This window comes from Caretta caretta, chromosome 1 (genome assembly GCF_965140235.1).
Source record: "Caretta caretta isolate rCarCar2 chromosome 1, rCarCar1.hap1, whole genome shotgun sequence".
Lineage (NCBI taxonomy): Eukaryota > Metazoa > Chordata > Testudines > Cheloniidae > Caretta > Caretta caretta.
The window spans coordinates 255,597,158-255,623,258 of record NC_134206.1 but is presented as its reverse complement, the minus strand read 5'-3'; the positions used below and the strand labels follow the sequence as shown (position 1 = coordinate 255,623,258).

Genomic DNA, 26,101 nt, shown 5'->3' with positions numbered 1-26,101 from the left:
AAGATAAAACCAAGCTGTCCTTTCATTTTTGAAAAGAAAAAGTTACCCCTTTAGCAGATGTCTACCACTTAAATCCTGTTCAGAAACTGACTGATCAGTTTCAAAGAGGGGACAAAGGTCTATTATAAAGTATCTTTTAAAAATATATATTCCCTCCTATTCTATCTGTATCCCCACTCTTGATCATAACAAAGGATAAGAGAGACATCTTAGAGCCCATTGATATAAAATCAGAGGGAGCTTTGCCTGCCAAAGGAGTACAGGATTGGATCCTTGGGGGTAAATTTTAACCACGATGCTTAGGGACTTAGCTGTGAGACTCCTATTGAGTCTATCTACTGCACTCAAAATATGGACAGAGGCAAAACAACTGAAGTAGCTCACAAGAAATATTTAATTAAATAGCATGTATTCCAAAATCCCAGGGAAAATGGTCATATTTGTTATAAGTTGTGCTAATTCATAAATTCCTTTGCAACTCAACAGAAGTACCTAACCATTCCTTTCTCCCATCCATGTTGAGTTCTCTCAGAGGTAAGGGACCTACTTTTCCCCCACGGCATGCTGTGGAGGGGCACTGTAGTGGGGCAGCTACCCCACTCTAGCGTGGAAGGGGTTAAAGGAAGCCAGAGAGGCTGCACATAGCCCCAGCCAATCCTGGAAGGGCTTATTGGGAGCCAATCAAGTGGAGGCTTGAAGCAGCCAATCAGGGTCCAGCTGGGCCATATAAGAAGGCCGCAGGGCAGAGAGCAGCACAATCTTCTCCTGGAGAGCAAAGGGAGAAGAACTGGTTCTTAGAGATACACTTAAGACAGAGCAGTGCTGGGCAGGGTCAGAAGAGGCTGGGAGAGCTCTAGGCTGATGACTGCCAGACTGGGGCCCTGACAAAGGGGCAGAGAAGGTGCTGGGGCTAAGGGGAAGTGGCCCAGGGAAACAGGCAGTAGAGGAGAGTTGGAGGAGAGCAGTAAGTGGCTGCCACTAGAGGGTCCCTAGGTCAGGGCCCAGAGCAGCGGGTGGGCCTGGCCCCCCTCCCCCAAACCCCCCACTTGCCAGTGATGAGAGTGGCTAAGCCAGACTGCAGTTTGCCTTTGGAGGAAGGGGCTAGACCGAGGACTACAGTTAAACACTGAAGCAAGTGATAGAACCAGAAGCTGCCGGTTCCCTGGAATTGGGGGAGAGCCAGCGGAGCGGGCACAGCTGGAGCACAGTGTCCAGAAGCGGACGCCGTGGGCCAGGAGTTACGTGGGTTTGACTGTGAGGATGGTGGAGACAGAGACTGGAGACTGGCCAGTAACAGTGAACCATGGCCACTGGGAGCTGCAAGCGGCCGTACCTGCAGACGCTCAGGTAAACAAAGCGTCTCGCGGCCCGCTAGGTGCTTACTCTGAACAAGCCGTGAACCAAGTTTGGGAACCCCTGCCATAGGGGGAAAGCAGTCAATGCAGCTCCTCCCTGAGCCATGCTACGAGGGAGAGGGCCGTAAGCAACAGCAAGGAGGGGTTGCCTGTCCATACAGCAGCTCCAGAATCAGTGGAGACAGATTGTTTCATCACAGATCCTCTGGTTCCATGCTACTTGAAGGTCATGCTGCCTGGCCCCTCTGGTGTGGGCACAATCCCCTTCCCTATCCCAGACAAACACGAGGAAGAACATGCTGTGATGCTGGCAGACCAGATGCCAGCTCATGCCAAAGCGCCAGGCCTCACTGAACACTTACAGATGTATAGCTGGAAGCCAGGTCAATTCACAGTTGTACTTATATAGATCAAAATGCTTGTTAAATGTATAAGAATGTCTTTGGTGTTTAAACTTCATGAAAACTAATGGGATGTTACATGCATTGTTTTCACTTATCTGTTCCCTGGTATAATGTAATATCAAACATTCACACTGTATATACCCCTGTAACTAAATAACCCAGTGGTTCTCAAACTTTTGTACTGGTGACCCCTTTCACATAGCAAGCCTCTGAGTGCGACCACCCCCCCTTTTAAATTAAAAACACTTTTTTAATATATTTAACAACATAAATGCTGGATGCAAAGCGAGGTATGAGGTAGAGGCTGACAGCTCGTGACCCCTGCCCCATAATAACCTTGCAACCCCCTGAGGGGTCCTGACCCCCAGTTTGAGAACCCCTGAAACAACCCATCCAACAAGAAAGAAGCCCTGTGTAATGCAAATGAAGAACAGGAAAGTACTAATTCTTGTACATTTGAAGGCAATTGGTCATTGTGTGTGATGATCAGAGATACTAGATGTGCTCCTCTTTCTCTCTGCCAATCAGAGAAAAAGCCCATGTGGGTGGTGACCCTGTCCACTTATTTTCTGTGAGAAGAAGCTATAAGTATGGACTCAGAATCCAAACAGTCCAGAGATTAAGGTTCCTTCCCTAACAAGGCTGAATAACTGAACAAGATGACAGAGATTCCCCAGAGTAATTCTGAATAGCCCGGAGAGACTACTGGGAAACTGGCAGATTACTATACCTCTGCTACCATTTGGAATTATAGACTGACTCACCTGTTCATATATTTTACCTGGTTTAACCTCTCAATAACTCATTTGTTAGCTAAGAAACCTTTAGTTAGTTTGCTATAGAATTGGCTACCATAGTTGTCTTTGGTGTGAGACCAAGGATGCAATACAACCTCGGTGAGTGACTGGTTTCTTGGGACTGGGAGTAACCTGGAATATTTGTGGTGTGTGACCATTTATCACATAGTCAAGCTTGCCGGGTGGCAAGATAGACTATGGTGTCTACAGGAACTGTCTGTAACTCTGTTGTAAGGCTATTGTAGTATTTTGGGAGCTCACATTTGGTTCTGGGTTGATGAAATCTAATTATAGAACACATCACCAGTTTGGGGTACCTGCCCTGCTTTTGACAGTCTGCACTGAGGTATGCACTCCTGGTCATGAGCCACTCCAGGCAGCGTGGACAAGTGCCCTTTCCAGTCTACTCTAAAACAAAAGTCCACAGGCTGTATAGAGTCCAAACTCACCCCTCCCTGGGAGTTACCTTTTTTGCTTTATTGTTTGCATTTGTTAAAGTTCAGCGAATGCCTTCTCCCCAGGCTTGCTGCCCCTAGGGTTCCTGCCTCAGGACTGGTAGGCACACAAACTCTCTCCAGCTATTCCTGTTTACTCTACCTTGGGGTGGGGTGTAACAATCCACCTGCCTCCGTGAGTCAGCAGCAACCATTTACCATTTCCCAGCAAGATCAAAACCTCCTTGCAGGATGGAGCATTCCAGGCAATGGGCCAAAGTCTCTGCTGCTGTAAATTGCTGCATATTCATAGACTTCAGTGGCATTTTTCACATTTACATCAGTAGAGAATTTATCCCAATGAGTTTTAACTTGTACATTTCCAGGGCATTTCCAACTCCAATCCTCGCCCCCCGCATCATCATGGGACTAGACAACATATTCTAAATGAGAGTTCCTCCCTATTGATTACATGACCTAAAGAGCAATCAGCTACCCATCCTTCTCACTTAACGGGGCACACACTTGATGTCTTTGAAAGATGATCAGCTAAGGCTACTGAAGCTCTTGCATTGTGGAGGTTAAGTTTAAGTTTTAATAGAAGTTGTCCAATAGCACTTAATTCCAAGAAAGCCACAATTAATTGTAATACAGTACCAGTAAACACACTTGTTACACCATTAGAACTCATTATTCCTCCCATTACATTACTACATTATTGATGTAACAATCCACAGTAATGAAGTGGTATCTCACATTCTTCTCCCTTGTGAACATCAAGTTTACAATGCTACAGCAAGGATACCAGATTTAGTGAGGTTTTTATTCTAGTAGGTTAAAAATTCCAGCAATGATACAAAAACCAGCTGTGTGAAAGTTAAACACCTGTCCCTAATCAAATGCAAATGGTTGGAGTTTCTTTTTCAAATATCTTGTAATTTTAACATTACTTCTTGATATGTTACTTCTGGCTACAGTCAATATTTTTGTTTAAAGAAAAGTCAGTCCAGATGATGATTTAAAAAACATTTTAGAAAGACTAAGAAAGAATGCAATAAACTAGAGACTTCCTTTAGCAAATACTGAACCTCTGATTTATAGCAAAAACACCTACATCTTGACGACTTGCTAAAAACACAGGGTCCCCAACTAGATTTCCTAACACAGGCAAAGCTTCCATTGGCTTCAGTAGTATCAGGATTGCAGAATCAGCCCTATTGCAATGGTCATAACGGAGCAGTTCAGATCATTAGACCATTCAATCCTGCTATCTTTACTCATTCACACAAGCAGGTCTATTGAAGTTAATTGGATTATTGCACATCAGTAAGGGTTCCAGAAATGGATCGCATTACTATACTGCTCACTGAGCAGCGCCTTAGGGGAAGGTCAAAAGCCACCATGCAGTGCTTAGGAGGTCTGGGGAGGAAGAAGCTTGTGCCCTGAAACAGGAGATGAACTGCTTTGCATAACAGCAAATATTAATACTGTAGTCATACTTATCCTGCCCAGCTATTTGCCAGTGACTTCTTGTAGCACTATACTCCACAAGTTGCCAATATGCGACATAAAGAAGTGGTTCCTGTTATTTGTTGTAGATGTACTGCCTTTCGGTTTAAATTTAATGATCTCACAGTACGGCGGGGGAGGGGGGAAGAGGGGAGTGTCTGATCAGTTTCCACTTTGCCTTCATTACTTTTGTACGCTTCAACCAAATCCCTTCTTACACTTCTTTCCAGATCATACAACTCAGTCTTTGTTGTTTGTCATCACATATAACTAATCCCCATCACGCCTCTAAACATTTTCATTGCCCTATTCAGTGTCTGCCAGGGAATATCTTTCTGAAGGCGAGGCAACCAAAACTTAACACATACCTCAAGTTGCAGTGGTACCTTTTATGTAGGGTCTAAATCATGCTTATGTAAGGGGACTGTTGCCCCCTTACTAACATTCAGTGGGGGTGTTTTAGTTGCTATCTCCCAGTACTAAAAGGGGGGTCGATGGGGAATCAGGACCCTGAGACTGACAGTCCCCAGGAACAATGGGGAGAGGCCAATACTCCAGGTCAGCCTGAATGACAGGGCGGGCAGGCTAATCAGGGAGTCAGGCTGCCAGGGAGGTCCCGTCCTCTGTGTGAGCTAGAATTGCCTGGGTCAGACAGAGTGGGGCCGAGCTAAGAAGAAAGCAGGGGCCAGAGCTTAGCTGGGGAGCAGAGCTGTGCCAGATCCAGAGGGACAAGAAAAGCAGCCCAGAGAGAGCAGACCCTGTCCTGGGAGCAGAGCTGCAGCCCCAAAGCCAGAGGCATAGCCCAGAGAGAGCAGACTTGCCCTGGGAGAAGAGCTGCAGCAACCAGAGCCAGAGGGGCCAGAGAAGCAGCCCAGGGAGCTGGAGGCAGAGCAGCAGCCGTGCTGAGGTAGAGTGGAGCTGGAGCTGGGGTTGGAGCAGTCTGGAGCTAGGTGTCATGAGCAGCTGGGGAGAGCGAGGGGGGACCCTAGGCAGTGCACCCAACACAGGGGGATGCCTCAGCCAGGAGACTCTGCAGGCCAGATTCGAAGGGGGATTGGTAACCCCGACAGGGCGGGGCCGACCCTGGGAAGAAGGGCCCTGCCACCTAGAGCCTGTGGCCACCACCAGAGCGAGCGTCCAACCCACAGCATCCCTGCAGCACAGCCAGGGCCTAAGAAGAAGGCCTGGGACTTACGAGGAACAGACTGTGAACAGCCCGGACAGTCCAGAGACGCTGTTTGTGATGTTCCCTGCCACAGTGTGGGTTGATGTGTTTCCTTTAACCTTTCCCATTTTTCCTTATTCTTTTTAAAATTAATTGTTGATTAAATAACTTGCATTTGCTTCAAATTGTATGTAATAATCAGTGGGTCAGAGAAGTGCTCAGTGCAGAGAGAGTACCCCGGAGTGGGGACACCCTAGCCCCTGTCCTAGGTGACCACAACAGGGTTGTGGGTCGAGCCCCCCAGGAATCCTGGGCCTAGCCTTGTTGGGGTTACGAGGACTCTGCCAGACAGGAGAGTGGAAGGGGAGTCCTCAAGGGCAGGGAGGCCACTGGGTAAAGGATGTGGGAGCGAGGACTCAGATCCTTTTGCTAGCCCGCTTCACCGGGGTAATGCAGAAGCCAGGAAAGTTCCCCACAATAGTGGGACTATTCCCCCGCTTACACTTACCTTTCTCATGCCAGAACAGTATTTCTCTATTTGGTTTGATGTCTTATAACAATCTCAAGACTCTGGAACCATAACTAAATTTAAAACCAACAATACTCAAGGAGATGACTGAGGAGATATCTGAGCCATTAGCGATTATCTTTAAAAAATCATGGAAGATGGGAGTGATTCCAGAAGACTGGAAAAGGGCAAATATAGTGCCAATCTATAAAAAAGGAAATAAGGACTACCCAGGGAATTACAGACCAGTCAGCTTAACTTCTGTACCTGGAAAAATAACAGAGCAAATAATTAAGCAATCAATTTGCGAACACCTAGAAGATAATAAGGTGATAAGTAACAGCATGGATTTGTCAAGAACAAATCATGTCAAACCAATCTGATAACTTTCTTTGACAGGGTAACAAGCCTTGTGGATGGGGGGAAGCGGTAGATGTGGTATATCTTGACTTTAGTAAAGCTTTTGATACTGTCTCACATGACCTTCTCATAAACAAACTAGGGAAATGCAACCTAGACGGAGATACAATAAGGTGGGTGCAAAACTGGTTGGAAAACCAATCCCAGAGTGTAGTTAGCAGTGGTTCACAGTCATGCTGGAAGGGCATAACAAGGGGGGTCCCGCAGGGATCAATTCTGGGTCCGTTTCTGTTTAATAGCTTCATCAATGATTTACATAATGACATAGAGAGTAGACCTATAAAGTTTACGGACGATACCAAGCTGGGAGGGTTTGTAAGTGCTTTGGAGAATAAGATTAAAATTCAAAATGATCTGGACAAACTGAAGAAATGGTCTAAAGTAAACAGGATGAAATTCAACAAGGACAAATGCGAAGTACTCCATTTAGGAAGGACCAATCAGTTGCCCACATACAAAATGGGAAATGACTGCCTAGGAAGGAGTACTGCGGAAAGGGATCTGGGGGTCATAGTGGGTCACAAGCTAAGTATGAGTCAACAGCATAACACTGTTGCAAAAAAAGCAAACATCATTCTGGAATGTATTAGCAGGAGTGATCTAAGCAAGACACGAGAAGTAATTCTTCTGCTATACTCCGCACTGATTAGGCCTCATATGGAGTACTGTGTCCGGTTCTGGGTGCCACATTTCAGAAAAGATATGGACAAACTGGGAGAAAGTCCAGAGAAGAGCAACAAAAATTATTAAAGGTCTAGAAAACATGACCTATGGGGGAAGATTGAAAAAAATGGGTTTGTCTGTCTAGAAAAGAGAAGACTGTTTTCAAGTACATAAAAGGTTGTTACAAGGAGGAGGGAGAACATTTTTTTTTCTTAACCTCTGAGGATAGGACAAGAAACACAATGGGCTTAAATTGCGGCAAGGGAGATTTAGGTTGAACATTAGGAAAAACTTCTTAACTGTCAGGGTGGTTAAACACTGGAATAAATTGCCTAGGGAGGTTGTGGAATCTCCATCATTGGAGATTTTTAAGAACAGGTTGGGCAAACACCTTTCAGAGATGGTCTAGATAATACTTAGTCCTGCCTTGAGTGCAGGGGACTGGATTAGATGACCGCTCAAGGTCCCTTCCAGTCCTATGATTCTATGATGATTCTATGAATAGTCATATACCTTTCAGGTCAACAACATCAGATCATTCCATAAGACTGCCCTTGTCAGATTACCCACCCAGCAGCAGTAACAAACCCATCACATCCTCAACCAATCAAGCCCCTTCTTCCCACATATGGATAGCTTTACAGTATTCGCAGAGGCTTCACAAATCCAGACTCTAGTGGACCAAGGGAGGGAGCAATGGCAAAGCCCCCTCTCATTCAAACTAAGGGAGGGGTTTGAGCTGGGGCTCCCTCAATCACAGCTATCGCAGCTCTTTTGGATTGTGTAAATTAAAACAACACCTTGAACTCCACCAGACACCAGTTTGTAGCCAGTGCAGATTGTGGAGCACTGGCGTAAACTGCTGTCTGCATGACACACAGCTAATAAGCAGGCAGCCACATTCTGATTCAATTCCCAAATGGTCTCGATACATAGCCTGAGGTAGAGTGCATTACAGTAACCTAATCCTGAGATGACAAAAGGCATGGATAGTTGTAGCAAGGCTGCACTCTTTGTGCCTACCACAGATGAAAGAAAAGTGCTCTGGGACTCAGCCACTACCCATGCATCCAGGAGCAACCCAGCATGTGACACAATGATGAATGTAGCAAATAGGTGATACCTGTAATCAAGGTGACAATAAAATCCTGCTAACCCAAGTAATCTGGTCTCTTTCTCCAATCCACTATCATCAACTAAATCTCTTCTGGACACAACTTCGGCCAGCTAGTCCTTTAGTCTCCAGTAGGTACGCATTCCACTGGCTGGAAGTGACTGAGGCATAGAGCTGAAAGTCCTCAGGAAGTTGACTAAATCACAGCCCATGTCTCCTTAGAAACCCCACCAATGGCTTCATATGTGCATTCAACAAGGGTGAGAGCCTATCCTTGCTAGAAATCAATTATGCTATTTGTATGATTAAGGGGAACAGGATTTGGCCCATAATGTTACTATTATATTTTCCATTTTATATGGAATCTTTTAATAAAAACATTCAAGCATCCTGCTTTAATTGCTAGCATGCATTAGGCAGATGGCTTCACTGAACTACCTACAGTGATTTCCAGCTTTTGGCTGGAAGAATCCTGCTAAGGAAGTTCAGAATTCTTTATCTTATGAGAAGTTTGTTATTTCTTCCCAAGCTCAAAGACTAAATATTTTAAGGTTTTCTGGTTACCTTATCTGTAGTTCACAAATCACTCTCTATGGTGGAAGTTAACAGTCAACAGGGATTTGTTCAATAGCTTATGATACGGATAATGGCACAGAGAGTACACTTATAAAGTCTGCAGACAATACCAAGCAGAGAGCAGTTGAAAGCGCTTTGGAGAGCAGGATTAGAATTCAAAATGATCTTGACAACCTGGACAAATGACCTGAAGTAAACAGGATGAAATTCAGTAAAGACAAATGCAAAGTACTACACTTTGCACAAATACAAAATGGGAAATGACTGCCTAGGCAGTAGTACTGCAGAAAAGGATCTGGGGGTCATAGTGGATCCCAAACTAAATATGAATCAGCAATGTAATACTGTTGCAAAAAGAGCAAACATCATTCTGGGATGTACTAGCAGGAGTGTTGTAAGCAAGACACAAAACTTCATTCTTATACTCTGCTCAGCACTGATAAGGCCTCAACTAGAGTACTGTGTCCAGTTCTGGGCATTACACTTTGGAATAGATGCAAACAAACTGAAGAAAGTCCAGAGGAGAAAAATAAAAATGATTAAAAGTCTAGAAAATATTACCGCTGAGGAAAGATTGACAAAATTAGGTTTGTTTAGTTTGGAGAAGACTGAGGGGGAACATAACAGTCTTCAAGTATAAAAAAGTTTGTTATAAATAGGAGAGATAAATTGTTTGGTTTATCCACTGAGGACAGGACAAGAAGTAATGGCCTTAAACTGCAGCATGGGAGATTTAGGTTAGACATTAGGAAAAACTTCCTAACTGTCAGGGTAGTTAAGCACTGGAGGTTTTAAAGACTAGGATAGACAAACACCTGTCAGGGATGGTCTAAATAGTACTTAGTCCTGCCTCATGGCAGGGCACTGGAATAGATGACCTATTGAGTCCCTTCCAGTCCTACATTTTTATGAGTCTATGAATATTATCTAGGTTAGGTACTGCAAGCAATAAAAATATTTTGAACATTCCTAGAGTCAGTTTCTATATTTATCAGCTCCTAGGATTGTTGTCACTAGCCAAACCTAACCAAAGGCAACATTTTGTGAGGATAGTAATATATAGGAATTCTGGATTATAAATTGATAGCAACATAAAATTATGGCAGGTCCCTAACTAGAGTTTCTTTTTTGTTTGGGTTTTTTTTTTTTTTGTCATTTCTTGTAGGTTAAAAAAAAAATCGGATTTTTAAAAAATCCATTGTTCTTACTAAGAACATGCCAGATCACTAAAACTGAACTTTTATTTTTAAAATCTAATTTACTGCCTAAAATATGTGCTGCCTGATTATCTGTAATGTTTCCTAAATTGGCCAGTGAAAATAGGTGAGGCAGTTTCAGTGTGCTTTGCATTCCATTTCTAGTCAGTTTCACTTCACAGTTTTTAGCACAATGTTGAGTTCACAACAACACTGCAAAGAGCCCTTTTTGTTGGAATTAAAAACAATTTTCATGTCAACTTTATTACTAATCTTGAGGTTTTATAAAAGTTTATTTTTACAAAATCTAAATTTGGGGCTAAAATTTGACTAACTGTCCCTTTAATTTATTATCCAATACTGGAGCTAAATCCTGCTGTCCCTACACAGACAACATTCCCACTGAAGTCAATGGAAATTTAGCCCAAGTGAGGATAGGGTTCATATACAGTACATTTGGAATATATTGTATGTGTAGCTTTACAGAAAATCTGCTTTAGAGAAGTGAAAAAACAAATAGCCCTAGGAAAATGTTAACAAATATTGATGTTTATAACAGTTAATTTATAGACATCAACTGAAATAATAGCTTTTCTGAGAACAAAATCTAGCTCTTACTATTTTCATTCATTTTGCAACAAGCCTCAAAAGAATAACTCATATGCTTCAGTAAAGTTATTCATTTCTGTGATATGTTGGAAACTATTGTATGCAATGTTGTAAAAGCTTCCCAGCTTTCTCTGCACTGCTTATTGCGGTCACCCATCTGAGATGAATCTCACTTCTAATGTTCCTCCTTTTGGCGAAAAATTCAGTACCCTCCAGCTGAAGAATTTGTAAGTCTCACAGTCTCTCACTTGAAAATGCCTCCTAAGTCAGGGGCTTATTCCACCCTCACTTCTTACCAGCTCTTCCGTTTCCAGGTCCCAGAGAAGCAGGAGCATTTAGTCCCTGCTTCCTTCCCTACAGAAGGCTCCATTATCTCTCCCCTTCATTCTTGTGCTTGGTTCCTATTTGCAAGCCTTTGCGTAGTTAAGATCATGGTGCTTGGTTCCACAGCCTAAATACACTGCAACATAGCCAAATACAATACATAAAAGGCACTATATCCAGAACTCCCTACTATACAGTAAAGGATCAATTAAATTGATAATTGGAGGATTCTTCAGGACCATTCAAGTTTATTCACTGTAGCCATTGCTGAGACGCCTCTCCACCCTACCCTCCTGGTTACATCTGGGTAAGCAAGATTTTACAGTAATGGGATTTAAAAGCATAGTACCTTTAAATACATGGACACTCTCCCAGGGTTATTTACCTCTCCCCTCTGTTCATGAACAATTCATTCAGATTCTCTGTTCCTTTGAAAGGGTCCTGTGGCCCCCTTCTTTAATTTCCTCTGGAATTCCCTTTTCTCTGATCATTTAGAGCCCAGTTCTGCTACTATTATGGAAATAATTCCAGTAAAATCAATGGGAATGCTTACATAAGCAAAGTCTATAGGATCAGACCCTGAATTTGCCAGCCTCAGAGTATTCCCCCTCCTTCCTGGCTCAGTTACACTCACTAACTCCTAGCTGACACTCCAACTTCAAACAAAACTTGCAGCACAGACCCTACATTAGAACTTTGCTTTCATCCACCAACCACTAGAAGAATTCAGTGTTTGTTTCTTCTGTTCCGTATTTTAGGATTTTTTTTAAAAAAAGTCAGAATTACTGAAAATATCTATTATTGACTCAACTGTAAGTATATAAAGATCCAAATTCTGAATTCAGTTATGATCATGAAAGTCTGGACTAATGCCAATGAAGTCAGGGTCAAATTACATAGTCCTTAAATCGAACAATACTCCCACTGAAGTCAATTAAGGATGACGGAATTTGGCCCAATGGATTTATTACAGATTTACTCAGTGTTACCAAAATGGCCCAGGATGTTTAACAAACAGGTAATCTTGACTGAATGACATTAACACAGTATACTTAACTGGCCCTAAATAGCCCAGAACCTACTTGTCTGAAAGCCTCCCTTTGCGGCTCTGCCACAGAGAGAGGAGCTCTCCTCTCTCTGTGGGTCCCTCAGCCTTGAAATTTGCTCTGATCCTTATTCCCATCTGAAATTGTCCCTGTTTTACAAAAATCAACCTTTAAATGATATTACAAAGGCTCATTTCTTTTCCCAAACTGCCAGGTGCTAGGAGAACTCTGGTGGGAGTTTGTAAAGATCTTAAACATGTTTGCAACTGCTAGGTTATAATATATGCTTGTTATCAGTTGAACAGGGTGTTACTGGAGTAGTCTATTATTATAACTTTTCAAAATGTGTCCAGGAGCAATTAGAGCAAAGCACAGGTGCTGCTTAGTATGGAGTGAGTGCATGAATCAAAATAAACGCAAAAGAATGGCAACAGCAGCATGATTGACACCACTCTAATGACAGTGACAAGAAGTCCCACCTCTCTTGATTTGTTAAAGCTAAATTCTGGCCTTGGACATGCATATGTAGCTGCCTCAGAAACCAATGGGAGCCACATGTGCATGTCTGAGGGTATTTGCCCGGATGGTCTTTAAATCAATGTTGCTAGAATTAGGAAGCCTCTTTAAACACACTAACAACAAAACCAAATGTGGACGATGTTGCATGCCTTGTTCATAACCCAGAAGCCATTGTGGAAAGGAAATCTAGACCCAATATTTAAGAATTCACGGATTCCAATCCAAGTGTGTACACACTTCAAAACACAATTAAACACCAAGTCAATTCAAAGTGAAATGTTTATTAAAATAAAACTAAAGCAAGTCTCCAGCACCTCAGCAAGCTACTACAGTAGGTGTTCGTTATACATACATTCTACTAAACTGACAAACATACATAATGGCTCCTTGTTTCCAAGCTGCTGTAATAACATATACCTCACCTCATTTTACCCATGTGAAAATAAACCAAGCCTCTCATTGATTCATTGCATTTGTTCAATAACCTCCTACCTCTAATTTCACAGAAAACTAGTTTGACTTTACAGAATGAATAATGAGCGATTATACACCAAATTATGTTTTTCTGAGCCCACAACACCAAGATTTCTCCATTCTTGGGGGGGGGTGTGGAAATCATGGCAAATTTAAAGAAATGTAACTATCAAACAAAAAATCAAAAAAGCAAGCTTGTCCCACTGATAAAGAATATGTCTTCTCAGGAATCCATGGAAGACAAGCATAGAAGCAGTTTTCAGATTTGATGCTTCAGCTGATATACTTCTGTGGAAAGTACGCCTTTTCAGATGGTTCAATTGAACACCTCCGGTGAAGTAACAGTACATGTAACCAATTATGCAGACTATATTTAGTTTACTTTTGACTGCATCTGTACATTTTAAAAATCTTGAAATATGTATTGGCTGCATGGTAATTATATTTATAGATCATTACACGATAGGCTGAATTAATCTCTTTTGGCCAGAAACAGAACGCGGAAAAAACCAAAGGGGAAAAAATATTCTGCATGTGATTGTTTTTCTAATATTCTTTCCTCAGTTGAAACCTTCCACATGCAGAGGCGTGCCGTAAAGTGATGTATGGAGAAATGCACTGGTGGTGAAGTTGTGAGTTCAGTGTGGTGCTGGGACTGGGTGTGAGAATATGACCTGGTACTGGTGATGGTGAAGTGGAAGGAATTGGAAAGGTGCTGAAGGTGGGAAGAGAGGAGGAGTGCGAGTAGGTGCTGATGCAAGACGTGGAGAGCAAGATTGGAGGGAAACAGCACTAATACTTTATTTAAACTAAGTCCACAATCCAAAGCAGCTGGATGTTTCTATTAAAAAAATCAGCAGTGACAGAGTTAATGTTGACCTTTACATTGCCATCATTAGAATTCAGAGCTACTTCCCTATGGAGATCAATGGGAGCACAGCAGTGGGATTTTTCATACACAGCTGTTGATAAAGAGGACATAAGAAAAGTGGGAGTCATACATTATCCCACTACAAATTTCAGCCTCTGAATACGGAACTCAAGTAGAAGGAAACATATGCGGGGAAAAAGGTAACAGGAGACTATCTGAAACAAGGAGTATAAATAAGTCCAAATGCTTAGGTTTTAGGTTGCTTAGGTTTTTTCCTAGCAAATGAGGAGGATACTGCAGCATGGGGAAAAAAAACTATGATGGTGGAATTGGAATTAAAAGCAAGGAAAAAGAAAAGGCCTGTTAGTCAAGACTGGTCTTTTATCTGTCCCTAAATATTCTGATGTCACATTAGATGGTAGGTCAAACGAAGTTTCAGATTTATTTTTACAATGCACCTACACCCTTAATATCTTAATGGCAATACCGGAAGCAATACAACAGAGACAATAACAAAGCATTTACAATTAAGCCAGATAATACCTTATTTATATAATCACTTTAAACCTTAACATGTCTAGTTAAACTACACAAGTTTACTATTGTCTGTGATCTGCTTTTCAGTCTCCAGAGAGTTTGTCTATATTAGGAAAAAAGGTCAAACGTTAGATCAGGGCTCGTTAACACACATATTAGCCAATCCCATCCTAACTCCAGTTTTTCTTCAATTTGCTGTCTTTGATCTCTATGCAACATTAAGAATATAAAGAAGCCACATAAATAGCTGCATTTAATAACTACAAGGAAACAAGGCTTAGCTACATAAATACATATATTGGATAGGCATGGGAGTCCGGGGAGGAGGGGGGGGCTGTCAGGGGGCAGTCTGGGGACGGAAACAAGGGGCGTTGGATAGGGGTCGGGGGGCACTCAGGGGACAGGAGCGGGGGGGGGCGGTTGGAGAGGGGGTGGGGTCCCAGTGGGGCAGTTAGGGGTGGGGGTCCCAGGATGGGGCGGTCAGGGGACAATCAGCAGGGCGGGTTGGATGGGTCGGGGGTTCTGAGGGGGGCAGTCAGGGTGCAGGAAGCGGGGGGGCGGGGGCCAGGCTGTTTGGGGAGGCACAGTCTTCCCTACCCAGCCCTTCATACAGTTTCGCAACCCCAAAGTGGCCCTCGGGCCAAAAAGTTTGCCCACCCCTGATCTATTGACTTCTGCAATAGAAGACAGGGAGACACACTAGAGGGCTTCTAAACTACTACCCATTCCCTATATATTATACTATAGGCTAAAGCTAATACCAATCCTCAGTTTAGTTCAGATGGAGCCTAGATAATACTGGGCTATTTTTACCCCTCCCTTGAGTTTTCCTATGAAAATGGAAAATAAAGGCCTTGGTTCCTACATTGCACAGTAAATGCCTGATCCAAGGCCCATCAAGTCAGTGAGATCCTTTCCACTGACTTCAGAGGGAGGGAGGGAGGGAGGGAAGAAAGACTTTTTACTGCCTTTTACTGAATCTTCAATATTTTCTTCCCACTATTCCAAGGAAAATAATTTAACATATATGCGCATACTATGAAGTACAACAAGTGTAATGTTTGATGGAGCTTTTAAATTTGTGTACCAACAAAATCCCAGAGGCCAGATGTAAAGTTGTTAATTTTCACTCAGCCATTAAATTAAAACCTTTAGTTGTCCCCAAAAAATACAGAGTAGTTCTGAGGTAATTGGGTTGCAATACAGAACTAGAAATTAACTCAGCTGCAATTGCAGAGGGCAGTTTGGGGCAGTACATATTTACCCCAATGGTTCTGTTGTGGGAACCGCAGGGTTCCATTTTGTCACCTCTTCTGTAAAATATATGTATTTGAGGTTAGTGAGGAGGCTACAATGTAGTCCATCTCTCCATTATTTCTCACCCAGCAGTGCACTGCAATGAATGAGCCAGTGTATAAGATCAGGGTTTGCTTGGGTGAAGGTAGCTGTCTGAACTCAATCCCGACAAGGCTAGTGGATTGGAGGAAACAATTGGCAGAAGTAAGTAGAAGAACTGGCAAGGACTATATCAGCCACCATGACTCAAGGGGTGTGACCACAATTGGTAAAAGGTTATTTTGTAACACAAATAGTGTTAGGACATCCAGGAGCTGCTGAGGATCTAACTATGGCTAAAAATACTGGGCTGGATCCTCAGATGTGGCAAGTAAACACTGGGCACAACTGATTGGGGAATGCCATGGAAGAGTCATTTGTGACTCTCCAATCCTGAGGCCAATTTTCCACCACTTCCATCCCCCCTTAGAGTTTAAAACAGCCTCACAGCTTGCAACCATTCCATATTCAGATGCAGAATTTGATATCCAAGCAAGCCTCTTGCAAGAAGAAACATTGGTGTTCTGTGATCTTCACTGGTTGCCTGTTTTGTTTCCAGGTGAAATTTAAGGTGTGGACTTGCACCTATAAAACCCTAAATGATTTGAGATCTGCCTGCCACAGAGGCTTCCTCCCTCCTTGAGTGGTACTGCCACAGTTGCAATCAGCAAAGGCACTAAGTCTGGAGTCCCTCAATTCACATGGCTTGGGTCTGCTGGTAAGGTGTTCCCCACAAGGGGTCCCTGACTCTGGAATTAGCTTCCATCAGGGTCTGGTGGACTATTCCATGCATTTGTTACTCCCACACAGATCCATGCATGTGTAACTGTTGTTCACATGCCACTGACAGTATAATTGGGGCCTCAATTTATGAAACATTCACACACGATATACCCTACATCAGGGGTGGCCAACCTGTGACTCTGGAGCCACAGGCGGCTCTTCAGAAGTTAATATGCGGCTCCTTGTATAGGCACCGACTCCAGAGCTGGAGCTACAGGTGCCAACTTTCCATTGTGCTCACTGCTCAACCCCTGGCTGTGCCACAGGCCCTGCCTCCAGTCCACCCCTTTCTGCACCCTCCCTTGTGCCTGCCATGCCCTCACTCCTCCCCCTTGCTCCCAGAGCCTCCTGAACGCCACAAAACAGCTGATCAGGAGGTGCAGGGAGGTGATCAGCAGGCTGCGGTTGGGTGGGAGGTGCTGGGAGCGGGAGTGGGGGAGCCAATAGGGGGCTGCTTATATATTAGTGTGGTTCTTTGGCAATGTACATTGGTAAATTCTGGCTCCTTCTCAGGCTCAGGTTGGCCACCCCTGCCCAACATTATCTCCTGGGCATTTGGAGAGGGTAGACTGGAAGAGTGGGGAGAGCATTGTTTGGTACCCAACTGTTGTTATGGTTGTAAGTCAAGTGGTGAGTGTAACGATGCTGCCCTTGGTGGGACCTCACTGAGAGTGCCAATTCCGGATGAATTGCTTCAAGCAGGGCAGTTACAGTGCAAGGCTGGGGTTTTTTCACCTCTAAGGCACACCAAAACAGCCAAACAGAGAAGACTTTGGTTTTACCCCACTGGCTAACCACAAGTCACACAAGCAATTCCCTTAGACACTCCAGTTTCCCAGTATCACCACCAGTGCCACTCGTTATGGAGTGAATAGATATGAAAACCAATACCCCAGTAAACGAAAAAAGGTTCTCCTGATCCCAAAGGACCAAGCCCCAGACCCAGGTCAATATACAAATCAGATCTTACCCTCAAATCACGCTGTTTATTCATAAAAGGAAAAAGATATAGATGAGAGCTAGAATTGGTTAAATGGAATCAACTACATACAGTAATGGCAAAGTTCTTGCTTCAGGCTTGTAGCAATGATAGAATAAACTGCAGGCTCAAATCCAGTCTCTGGAGTACATCTACAGCTGGGATGGGTCATTCAGTCCTTTGTTCAAAGCTTCAGTTTGTAGCAAAGTCCCTCCAGAGGTATGAAGCAGGATTGAAGACAAGATGGAGGAGCTGCAGCAGTCTTTTATAGTCTCTTGTCATGTGGCCTCTCTTTCTTTGTTCCAAAGACAAGCATTTGGGCACATGGCAAGAAAAAAACCTCAGAGTTCTGTCCATAGGCATGTCCCTGCATACCTTGCTGAGTCACAAGGTATATCTGCCCTCTTTCAATGGGTCAGTTGTATAGCCGATGTTCCTTAATGGACCATCAAGCAGGCGAGGCACAGCTGACACCAATTTGTCTGGGGTGTCACCCAGAAGCATAGCATAAGTTTGAAATACAGACAGTATAGAACCAATAATTATAAGGGTATGTCTACACTCACAGAGTTTTTGCGCTGTAAATTTCACCAGTGATAGGGAACCAGTGAAAGTAAAGTGCTGGTTTGTGTACTCACTCAATTCCTCAGGCGTCAGAGAGCGTTTACACTACCAGCACTTCCATCGCCGATAAGAGCAGTGCTGCAGGGCAGCCAGGGCCGGCTCCAAGCACCAGCGAAGGAAGCAGGTGCCTGGGGCGGCACTCCATCCGTCATCAGGGCGGCATGTCTGGGTCTTCGGCGGTGGGCCCTGCGGTTCCTCTTCAGCAGGACTTCGGTGGCAGCTCAACTGGGCTTGGTTTTTATTTTGTTTTTTTCCTCCGCCGCTTGGTGAGGTAAAAAAGCTGGAGCCGGCCCTGAGGGCAGCTATCCCACAGTTCAGCTCTCTCGATAGGTCTTGTGAGAAGGGCTGGGGGGTGAGTGGAAGGCATTCTGGGTCCCTGCTCAGTGCCCTGTGCTGCCCTGCTTCATGTCTCAGGAGCCCCATCACTTCCTGGTTTCTTCGTGGCATTTTTTTTAAAACCTCCTGCTGTCTGGCTGCTTTCCCCACCACATCTACAAACAAAGGGAAAGGGAGCTTCAAACTTCCCGGGGCTTACAGGGGGAGGAGCAGACGTCCATGCATCAGAGCAGCGGAGATGTTGGCCAGAGTGGTCACTTTTAGAACTGTGGGATATCCTCCGAAGGCCAAAGGGTGGTTCACACTGCTAGAACACGTCTTCACTTTCACAGCAGCGCAAAAAGAACAGCAGTAAGCGCTGTATGCCTCTCGTGAAGGTGTTTTTCTTTTTGCAGTGAAACTTCTGAGTTTCACCACAAAAAGTCATTAACAAGTGTAGATGCTCCCACAGTTTTAGCGCAAAAAAGGGACTTTTTGTGCTTTAAATGGTAAGTGTAGACATACCCTAACTTTAAATACAAAAATGATCCATGCATACAGATAGCATAATCATAACCAGCAAACCATAACCTTGTCTTTAGACACCTTATTTGACCCCCTTTATACAAGATGCGGTTGCAACAATGTTCTATAAGGTCCCAGTTCAAGTCAATAACGTCACAGCGAGTACAGAGGAAGGATGGTCTTCTGGTTATGCCACTGAACAGGGGGACCAAGTAATGTGGCTTCAGAAGTATGCTTCCTACCATAAGCTTGCTGTACAACTTTGGACAAATCACGTGAATCTCTCTGTTCCACATCTGTGAAATAGAGATCATATTTCCCTCCCTTATAGAATTATTGTGAGGATAAATTCCTGAATGATTGTGAGACACTTAGATATTATGGTGATGGGGCTATATCAGTAAATAAACTAAACAAATCTTTGAGAGGTGGGGGAGGAGAATGTAATCATTTTAGCATTTATAACTAATTGTTGTGAAAATGCTCCGAGCACATAGTGAGCACTTGAAATAAATCAGAAGGAGTACAGAAGAATAGCATAAGCATATAGGGACAAATCAGAAAGGCTAAAGGCACAAAATGAGTTACACCTAGTAAGGGACATACAAGGCAATAAGAAGAGGTTTTTCAAATAAATTAGGAGCAAAAGAAAGATGAAGGAAAGTGTAGTTCCTCTATTTAGCAGGGAATGAGAGCTAATAACTGATTTAATACCTATGACATGACATTTTTTATTTTAGTAAGGCATTTGACACAGTTCCACAGGACAATCTCATAAGCAAACTAGGGAAACGTGATCTGGATGAAATTACTATAAAATGGGTGAAAAACTGGTTGAAAGACTGTACTCAATGAGTATTTATCAATGGTTCACAGTTAAACTGGGAGGGTATATTTAGTGGGGTCCCAAAGAGGCCAGTCCTGACTCCTGTATTATTCAATGTTTTAATTAATGACTTGGATAAGGGAGTGGAGAGCATGCTTACAAAATTTGCCCATAATCTCAAACTCAGAGGGTTTGCAAGCACTTGGAGGACAGGAATAAAATTCAAAATGACATTGCAAATTAGATAATTAGTCTGAAATCAACACAATGAAATTTAATAAAGGTAAGTGCAAAGTACTTAACTTAGGTAAGAAAAATTAAACGCATAGCTACAAAACAGAGAATAACTGCCTCAGGGGTAGTACAACTGAAAAGGATCTGGGAGTTATAGCGGATCACGAATTGAATGTGAGTGAACAATGTGATGCATGTAGTGTTATATGTAACACACAGGAGGTAATTGTCCCACTGTTCGGCACTGGTGAGGCCTTAGCTGCAGTACTGTGTCCAATTCTGAGCAATACACTTTAGGGAAAATGTGGATAAATTGGAGAGAGTCCAGAGGAGAGCAACAAAAATAACAAAAGGTTTAGAAAACCTGACCTATGAGGAAAGGTTAAGACTAAACATGCCCAGTTTTTTGAGAAAAGACGACTAAGCGGGGACCTAATAACAATCTTCAAATACGTTAAGAGCTGTTATAGAGGACAGAGATCAGTTTTTCTCCATGTCCCCTAAAGATAAAACAAGTAATGTGCCTAATCTGCAACAAGGGAGATGTAGGTTAGATATTAGGAAAAAACTTGGTAACCATAAAGGTAGTTAAGTTCTGGAACAGGCTTCCAAGAGAGGTTGTGGAATCCCCATTATTGGAGTTTTTTTAAGAACAGGTTGGACAAACACCTGCCAGGGATGGTCTAGGTTTACTTGGTCCTGCCTCAGCCTCAGCACAGGGAGCTTGGTCTCCCAAGGTCTCTTCCAGCCCTACATTTCTATGATTCGACGAAAATAAAAGATATCCTGTATCACCATGGGGCCTGATTCTGCATTCCTTGCACATTCAAAATCTCCACTAAATATAAGATAGTATACCAAAGTGTAAATTATAAGACTATAAAGAAATAAGTCATTTACATGTAGAGGACTGAGATGCGGGGGATGGAGCTAGAGGAAGAGGCAAGGCAAAAGCAAGATGAACTAGTTAAGGTCTGATCCTAGCACCTTTACTCAGGCAAGATTCCAACTGATGGCAGAGAGTTTTGCTTGACTCAGGACTGAGCCACAAATGAGGTAATGCTAGGTAAAGCAACAAACAAAATAGAGATGAAAAACCTCAAATAAAGTCAGAAAAGGAGATGAATGAGGGTCATGAATGAAGTTAATTTAAATCCACAGAGGTGCTACAATGGGAGTTACAAAATGAAAGACTCAATACAGGTCTGTAAGGACAACACTGCAACATCAGAAATGAAAAATGGTGCCATCTGAAACATACAGGCACAATAATGTGACTAAAGGAAAAAACATGGCAGTAACACCATTAGAGAGAACCCATGAGAACACACAAACTGTGTTAAAATAAAGCATAAGGATCATGAGACACAACCCATTAACAGCAAAGAAATTCTGATTTAAGGCTAAATAAAGCTCTTAGGGCAGATCAGTTTGTGGAGGTGGTCCATAATGGAAAGCTGACACAGATGCAGCTCTGACAATTTACACCAGCTGGGGATCTACCCCTTGTTTTCCCTCTGTATTGTACCCCTCTAGATCCTTTCTGGCAGAAAGGATGTCTCAGAACAGGTAATCATGCATAAAGCAATGGTTGGGCTATAGTAACTTAGAGTTAAATTATAGATATGACAAAAGCTGAACTCAGTTTCTTGTTTTCAAAACAGTATTTTACATCTCAACTGTATACATATTTTCCTTTAGGTTAATAAAGAGTGTGAGTAAAAGAGAAAAACATTTTCAGTTTGAGCCCACTAAACATATCATAGGTTTGTTGCATTTTCCCTAAAGCTATGAATATAGGTTAGCTGACAATAGAAGAAATTTCAATTCCAGGGACCGGGGTTTTATTAAATGAGAGCTAAACCTTTAAAACGCTGGACACCTCCTAAAAAAAAATAAAAAATAAAAATAAAAAAAATCCCCAGGAAGTTGATGCATCATTGTGTTGCATCTGTGTCAAGCTTTCAGTAAACAAGCAGCAACATGAATGAAATCTGCCCAGAAAGACTGCATCTGCGCTCCAACCACGCAGTCTCTGGCCAAACCACCGCATATGAAATAAAGTTTTATTTCATTTTCCAGTGTTCAGTTACGCTTGTACCATTTCCTGTGGAAAACTGAAGCTTTGAAGTGTGTGTCTACAACTCAAGCGTCGCTCAAACCCAACCATTTTGAGAAGCCCCTAAAAAAAAAGAAAGAAAAAAGAAAAACAAAACAACCCCCCCCCCCACACACACACACACATACACAAGCCGCTCAATCAACCCATCAGTCGTGATGCCAGAAAGTTAATTAGGGATGTCATTGTAAATAATGCCCAAAAATGCCACCAAGACCCTCTTCCCACCCCCTCTCCAGTCTCCATTGTGCTGGCGACAGGCTGCAGCGGAGACGCACACATCCATATGGTACCGTAGCGCTGAACCCCCAAGAGAGCAACACGGGGCTGTCTGACAGCTCCCCGCCACCCTTAATGAGATCGGACGCTCGTTTTTTGTGATGCAGAAGGACCTGTTCCTCTTCCACCCACACACCTCTCTCCCCCCAGCTCTGTCGGACTGAAACCTTAGCCCGCCGCAGACACTTGCGGCATGGTACTCCATACAGATGGCGGGGGGGAGGGGGGGGGGAAGAGTGCACGATGAAGGCTCTTTCTAGCCCCGATTTACAGTCTCCTCGTGTCCTGCTAAAATTCTGTATTCAAGGTAGAAAGGGCTTGACACCAAATGTACATGGAGTAAAAGCCGATCCGACACAATAGGGTGGAAAACACCTCCCGCTCGACCTGCAGAAGGCGCAGCAAGCGGGAGGGCAGCAGCCAGCAGGGTAATTACCAAACAGCCTCAGCCTGAGCTTGCAACCCTCCGGGGGGCGCACTTCTCCGGCTGGAGTTGAGACCCGAAGGGCTGCAGGATGGGGCTTTGCAGGGTAGCTATGTGCAGCCATCTGCGCTCCCTAGATGTGCCGGGGGTGTGTAGGCTCTCGATGCTCCACAAGGGCCAGATCCTGGGAGATGCTGAGCATCCGCAGCTCCCACTCACTACAGGTGCTCAGCCCTTCCCGAGAGGGAGTCCTGGCTTCCCGGACCAGCCTTCCCACTCCGGATGCGCAAAACTGCGGCTCCCGGGGCCTGCGCGCAAAGTATGCGGGTCTGGGCGCAGTGAGGGGGCCCCACGCCCGCCAGCGGCTGCGGGTCGCAGAAGGGATTTTTGGTTGGTCGGCTACAGCTGATACTTCATCCAAATAAAAAAAAAAGGGGGGGGGGGTCAAAATGCGCAGCATTCGCGCGCATTTGAGGCTGGGTTTCCCGACAATACTCGCCACACAGTCTGCTCCCAGCGCAAACTTCGAGGGGCACAAGAACGGCCTAGGTGGCCAGGGGCCCCCTCCCCGCTGGCAGTCCAGGTGGTCACAGACTAGACCCCTCCGTCCCCCTCCCGCTGCACTGAGACCGAGTGGGCAGCACACCAGGCCCGCCACCCGACCCTGGCCCCACAGGTGGGCACACGGGGAAGGCTGCACACCATGACCCTCTCGCTCCTGGCCCCACAGGTGGGCAACACGGGGAGGGCTGCAGCCCCTAACTCGGCCCCACAGGAGAGCACGTGGGGAGGGGGGCAGCCCCAACACCTCCCCACACACACCCTTACACAAACAGGAGGGGAGGGGGGCAGCCCCTCACACGCCCCCCCCCCACAAACACACAGGAAGGCACGTGGGGAGGGGGGCAGCCCCTAAAGCCCCCCCACACACACACACTCACAGGAGGGCACGCGGGGAGCAGCCCCTAACACCCCGCCCCGGGCCCCACAGGTGGGCACAGCCCGCGCACTCACCGCTGGCGTTCTTCCCGCAGACGAGGTGCTGGTAGGGCTGCAGCAAGCCCCACAGCTCCGCGTCGTTGTTGACGGTCTGCTCCAGAGACTCCACCGTAAACTTGGGCGCTTCGCCGCCGCCGCCGCCGCCGCTCTCCTTGTCCTTCTCCGCGCCAGCGGCGGGGGCCGAGCCGGAGCCCGAGCCCCGGCTGGGGTGCGGGTGGGCCGAGGCGCTGCCCCCCGCCATCACCCGCCCGTAGATGTCTCGGAAGAGGCTCTCCAGGCAGGCGGTCAGGTAGATGGCGGCGTGCTCGTGGATGCGCACGGCCACCCGGCTGTCCACCATCCAGCGGTAGAACTTGCCCACCGAGAAGGTGAGCCCGCAGCGGGTGGATTTGCCCCGGCTGAAGCGGTCCCCGCCGCTGCCGCTCATGTTGTAGAGGGAGAGGGCGCCCAGGGCGGCCGCCGTGCAGCTGGAGGCCAGCGTCCAGTCCAGGACGATCTCCATGGCGCTCTGGATCTCGTACTTGGTGCACTTGGCAAACCGCAGGCTCAGCCGCTGAGCCTCCTTGGCAATTCGGATCAGCGCCCGGCTGACCAGGGTGGAGAGCTTGGCCAGGGCATCTCTGGCGGGGCTGGCCGCCGGCCCGCGGGGCTCCCGGTGCCGCAGCAGGAGCAGCGCCTCCACCTCCTCCAGAGTCCAGGGGACCTCCTCAAGGTCAGGCAGCAGCCTGGAGCACTGCTGCCCCGAGCAGTCCAGCACCTCGGAGTCTTCCACTAGGACCGTGTTGACAGTGTCAAAGCTGTTGTGTCTACTGTGCATGGAGTCAGCTAGATGCTGCCAGCCGTTTCCTCCATAGGGGTAAGCCGGGTGGGAATCCGAACAGCACAGGGACAAGTTGGAGGACCGGACTGAGTCCGCAGCACCACCATAACCAGAATCCAGGGTCAAATCTTCCAGCGTCCTCACCACTGTCTTACCTCGCCTTGCCATAGCTGCACTTCATGCTGCACCCGCAGGAAACCAGAGGGGGAATGGAAAGACGAGACAGAGCCCACTCGCCACTTTGCTGTGCCTTCCAAAGCCTCCTCCCGGCCCACGCACCGGCTCAGCTCCGCGGAGGGGCTCGGCAGCCCCGCTCCCAGCCGGGCGGCGGAAGAACGCCGGAAAAATAAAAGTGTGTAAATGTTCCCTTCTCGCTGCCGCTGCTGCTCCCCGGTCCCTGCACTGCACTAGCAGGCAGCCCTATACTGCAAAACCCAGGCAGCCAGCCGAAAAAGGGAGTGGGGAGGGGGGAAGAGGCGGGCCTATGTAAAACAGCTCGAGAACGAGCCAATAGCATTGGAATATGCTAATTATTTCACCACTTCCTCCCCAGCGGCAGGAGGTGGGGGAGTTGAGCTTCACTCTTTGGAATTCATGGAGACTCAAGACCCGGAGCGCGGACCCCAGGCAGCCCGCACAGCTCTGGGCCTCTTACCAGGACCTGGGGGTGGGGTGTTTTTTGTTTGTTTTAAGTCTCTCTCTGGTCATTTGTTTGGGTTGAACTTTGCTGTTGAAAAAGAACTCACGAGCCATGTAGCTTCTCCAAAACAGAGGAGGGAAAGCTCCAGGAAGGGGTAGTGATTTGTGGGGTTAAGGATAGCCGAAATCCCAGGCTTGTGTCCTTGGCAGGTAGTAGAAATTAGAAACCAGCCTAAAACAGATCCAGCAGCTGCGAGTTCTTGTAAGGGTCTAGTCTGCTCCACTGGTTCCCCGCCACTGGGGCCAGGACCGTCCTTAGCGGGGGGCTGTGTGGGGCTCCGGGGCGGACAGGGGGCTGGCTTGGGGGAAACCACCCCCCAACACTAGCCCGCGGAGCGGAGCGGGTTGGGGCCGGGTCGCTGCACTTCCTGCAGCCAGGTCGACCCCGCACTCAGGGGGCGGCGATAAGTGGAGCGACACCGCCCCAGCCTGCTCCGCTCTGCTCCCCTGGCTCCCGGCCTTGGGGGGCAGGGGGAAACCACCCCCCAGCATTCACCGGCGGCGCGGCTGGGAGCCGGGGGAGCGGAGCGGGCTGCGGCCGGCTCGCTCCACTTACCGCCGCCGGTGAGTCCTCGGGGGAGTGGGGGCGGGAAGGGGGGGGCGGAGCTGGGGCTTTGGG

At 45.9% G+C, this 26,101-nt stretch overlaps 1 protein-coding gene across 2 annotated transcripts in view; it reads right to left on the bottom strand.

Annotated features, from left to right (window-relative positions):
- Positions 1–25,876, bottom strand: part of ABTB3 (ankyrin repeat and BTB domain containing 3) — a 293,163-nt gene extending 267,287 nt beyond the window's left edge. The window contains exon 1 of one of the 2 annotated variants that reach the window (XM_075123440.1): positions 23,979–25,876. In XM_075123440.1, coding sequence (XP_074979541.1) covers positions 23,979–24,951 — 973 coding nt within the window. In that variant the 5' untranslated portion in view covers positions 24,952–25,876. The remainder of the gene's footprint in view (positions 1–23,978) is intronic. The other variant, XM_048832361.2, reaches the window with a different exon arrangement.
- Between the last annotated feature and the right edge of the window lie 225 nt (positions 25,877–26,101).